General features: G+C 47.1%; 2 protein-coding genes across 2 annotated transcripts; both read left to right on the top strand.

The window, feature by feature from the left end:
- Window positions 1–240: 240 nt before the first annotated feature.
- On the top strand, window positions 241–473 carry H310_15374 (hypothetical protein; the record flags this gene model as incomplete). The annotated part of the gene is made up of 2 exons (XM_008883350.1): window positions 241–414; window positions 465–473. The coding sequence occupies 2 exons, from the start codon at window positions 241–243 to the stop codon at window positions 471–473; spliced, it is 183 nt and encodes a 60-aa protein (XP_008881572.1).
- H310_15373 (hypothetical protein) lies at window positions 474–791 on the top strand (the record flags this gene model as incomplete). Its single annotated transcript, XM_008883349.1, has 2 exons — window positions 474–666; window positions 721–791. Coding segments are annotated over 2 exons (263 nt in total), but the record flags the coding sequence as incomplete, so codon positions are not given.
- Window positions 792–1,579: the final 788 nt, after the last annotated feature.

Genomic DNA, 1,579 nt, shown 5'->3' with positions numbered 1-1,579 from the left:
GTGTGGCTTAAATTCCCTCGTTGTCTGTACTATCCTAAGTCTGAAACATGGTGCCATGCACTGTCACCATCGAAGGAGCGCGCCGCAGTCGCATCTCAGACAGCACAAGATTCGGATACTTGTCCGGAATTAAGCAGGTAGCCAACTGGGCAATGAATTATTAGACCAACCAGCAATTATAATACCATATACACAGGGAAGCCAGAGCTCCTGATGCCAAGCACCGAGCATGTGGGTCGCATGTCCTTAGATCTGCGCGTGTTTGCGTACGAGAACTTTTTGGAGTTCATTGTCTGGACAGTGCGGGAGCGAGATGTTGGGCTAGGCGCCCTCAGTTGCTACCGCAGTGCAGTGCAGAGTTTGTACGTCGATCAAGGCGTTGACCTCCCTGAGCCATACGACAGCGACATGAAGGTTATTTTTTCGGGTACATTCATGGATATTTTTGCAAAAATGAAATATAGGTGGTTTAGGGATTCGAAAGTCCATCGCCCAGAACCTTCAAAGTGGATCCAAGGAATTTACTGGCAAGCGTCCAATGTCGTTCTCGGTGCTTGAACAACTTTGCGCGGCAAGCATGAGCCTGCCCGATTGCGGATTTACGCATCTCTACCTTGCCCTCTCGTGGAACTTGATGTGCCGCTCCAAATCTACGGAGACGATACGGTACCAATTTACTTTATCCAGAGCAAAACAATATCCATTAAAATTTCGTGGTAGATTCGAGCACATATCGTGTGAGGACGATGCCATTGGGTTCGTCTTTCATAAAACTAAGACAAGCCAAGAAGGTGTTATCGCAAATTTTGTTTCGATTGGTTGGCATGGAACAATATCGTTGAACTATTTGTAGGAACAAAAAACAAGGACCCAAAGCATTGCTTTGCGAACCCTCTAAAGCCGCAAGTGTGTTTGTTTTTAGCAATGGGAATTTATTTGGGGTGCAACACTCAAATCTTGCCCAACAATCTTTTTCCTGGGGCGAAGCAAAAGGTATTTGTTTCATTCGATATACAAATTAAGAATTAAACAAACAATAGGACCGCTTTGGCAAGAGCCTCGGGCGATTGTTGTCCTCCCTTGCAGCAAGTGGGTGCTGGAAGTTACAAGAAAGCGAATGAAATTGGCACGCGTTCCATTCAAAAGGGCTCGCTACATTTGTGTCGTCGGGCAGTACCGGTAGTCCGTCTATTGTCAGTGTTTGTTTGCGGTGTGGGTGGTCCTTGGGCAATGTGATGGAGCGATATTTTCGCTGCGAAGCAGCGGGCGATCAATTTACTGGTCGAGTTGTTTGCGGTCTCCCAATAAATAGTGTTAACTTGGCCCAGCTGCCTCCCCATATCTCCAGTATGGCGTGTCCCGTAGTCAACGATGCGTTGGCAATTGTGTTTCCAAGTCTGTTTGGCCATGTTCACCTACTTGGTGTTTTGCGACTGTTATTGGCGAGTCTCGTACATCACCACATTTTTGTGGTTGGCCAGTTCGCGCCAAATCACGCACTGTTATCAACGCCTTTATTTGTGAGTAGCGATTTGGTGTCAAAGCTACGCCCATTGATTTTTTCGGGGACCGAGTCCAC

This window comes from Aphanomyces invadans, assembly GCF_000520115.1.
Source record: "Aphanomyces invadans strain NJM9701 unplaced genomic scaffold supercont1.404, whole genome shotgun sequence".
NCBI classification, from domain to species: Eukaryota; Oomycota; class Saprolegniomycetes; order Saprolegniales; family Verrucalvaceae; genus Aphanomyces; species Aphanomyces invadans.
The sequence above is the reverse complement of the archived record's forward strand: the minus strand, read 5'-3'. Positions and strand labels throughout refer to the sequence as shown.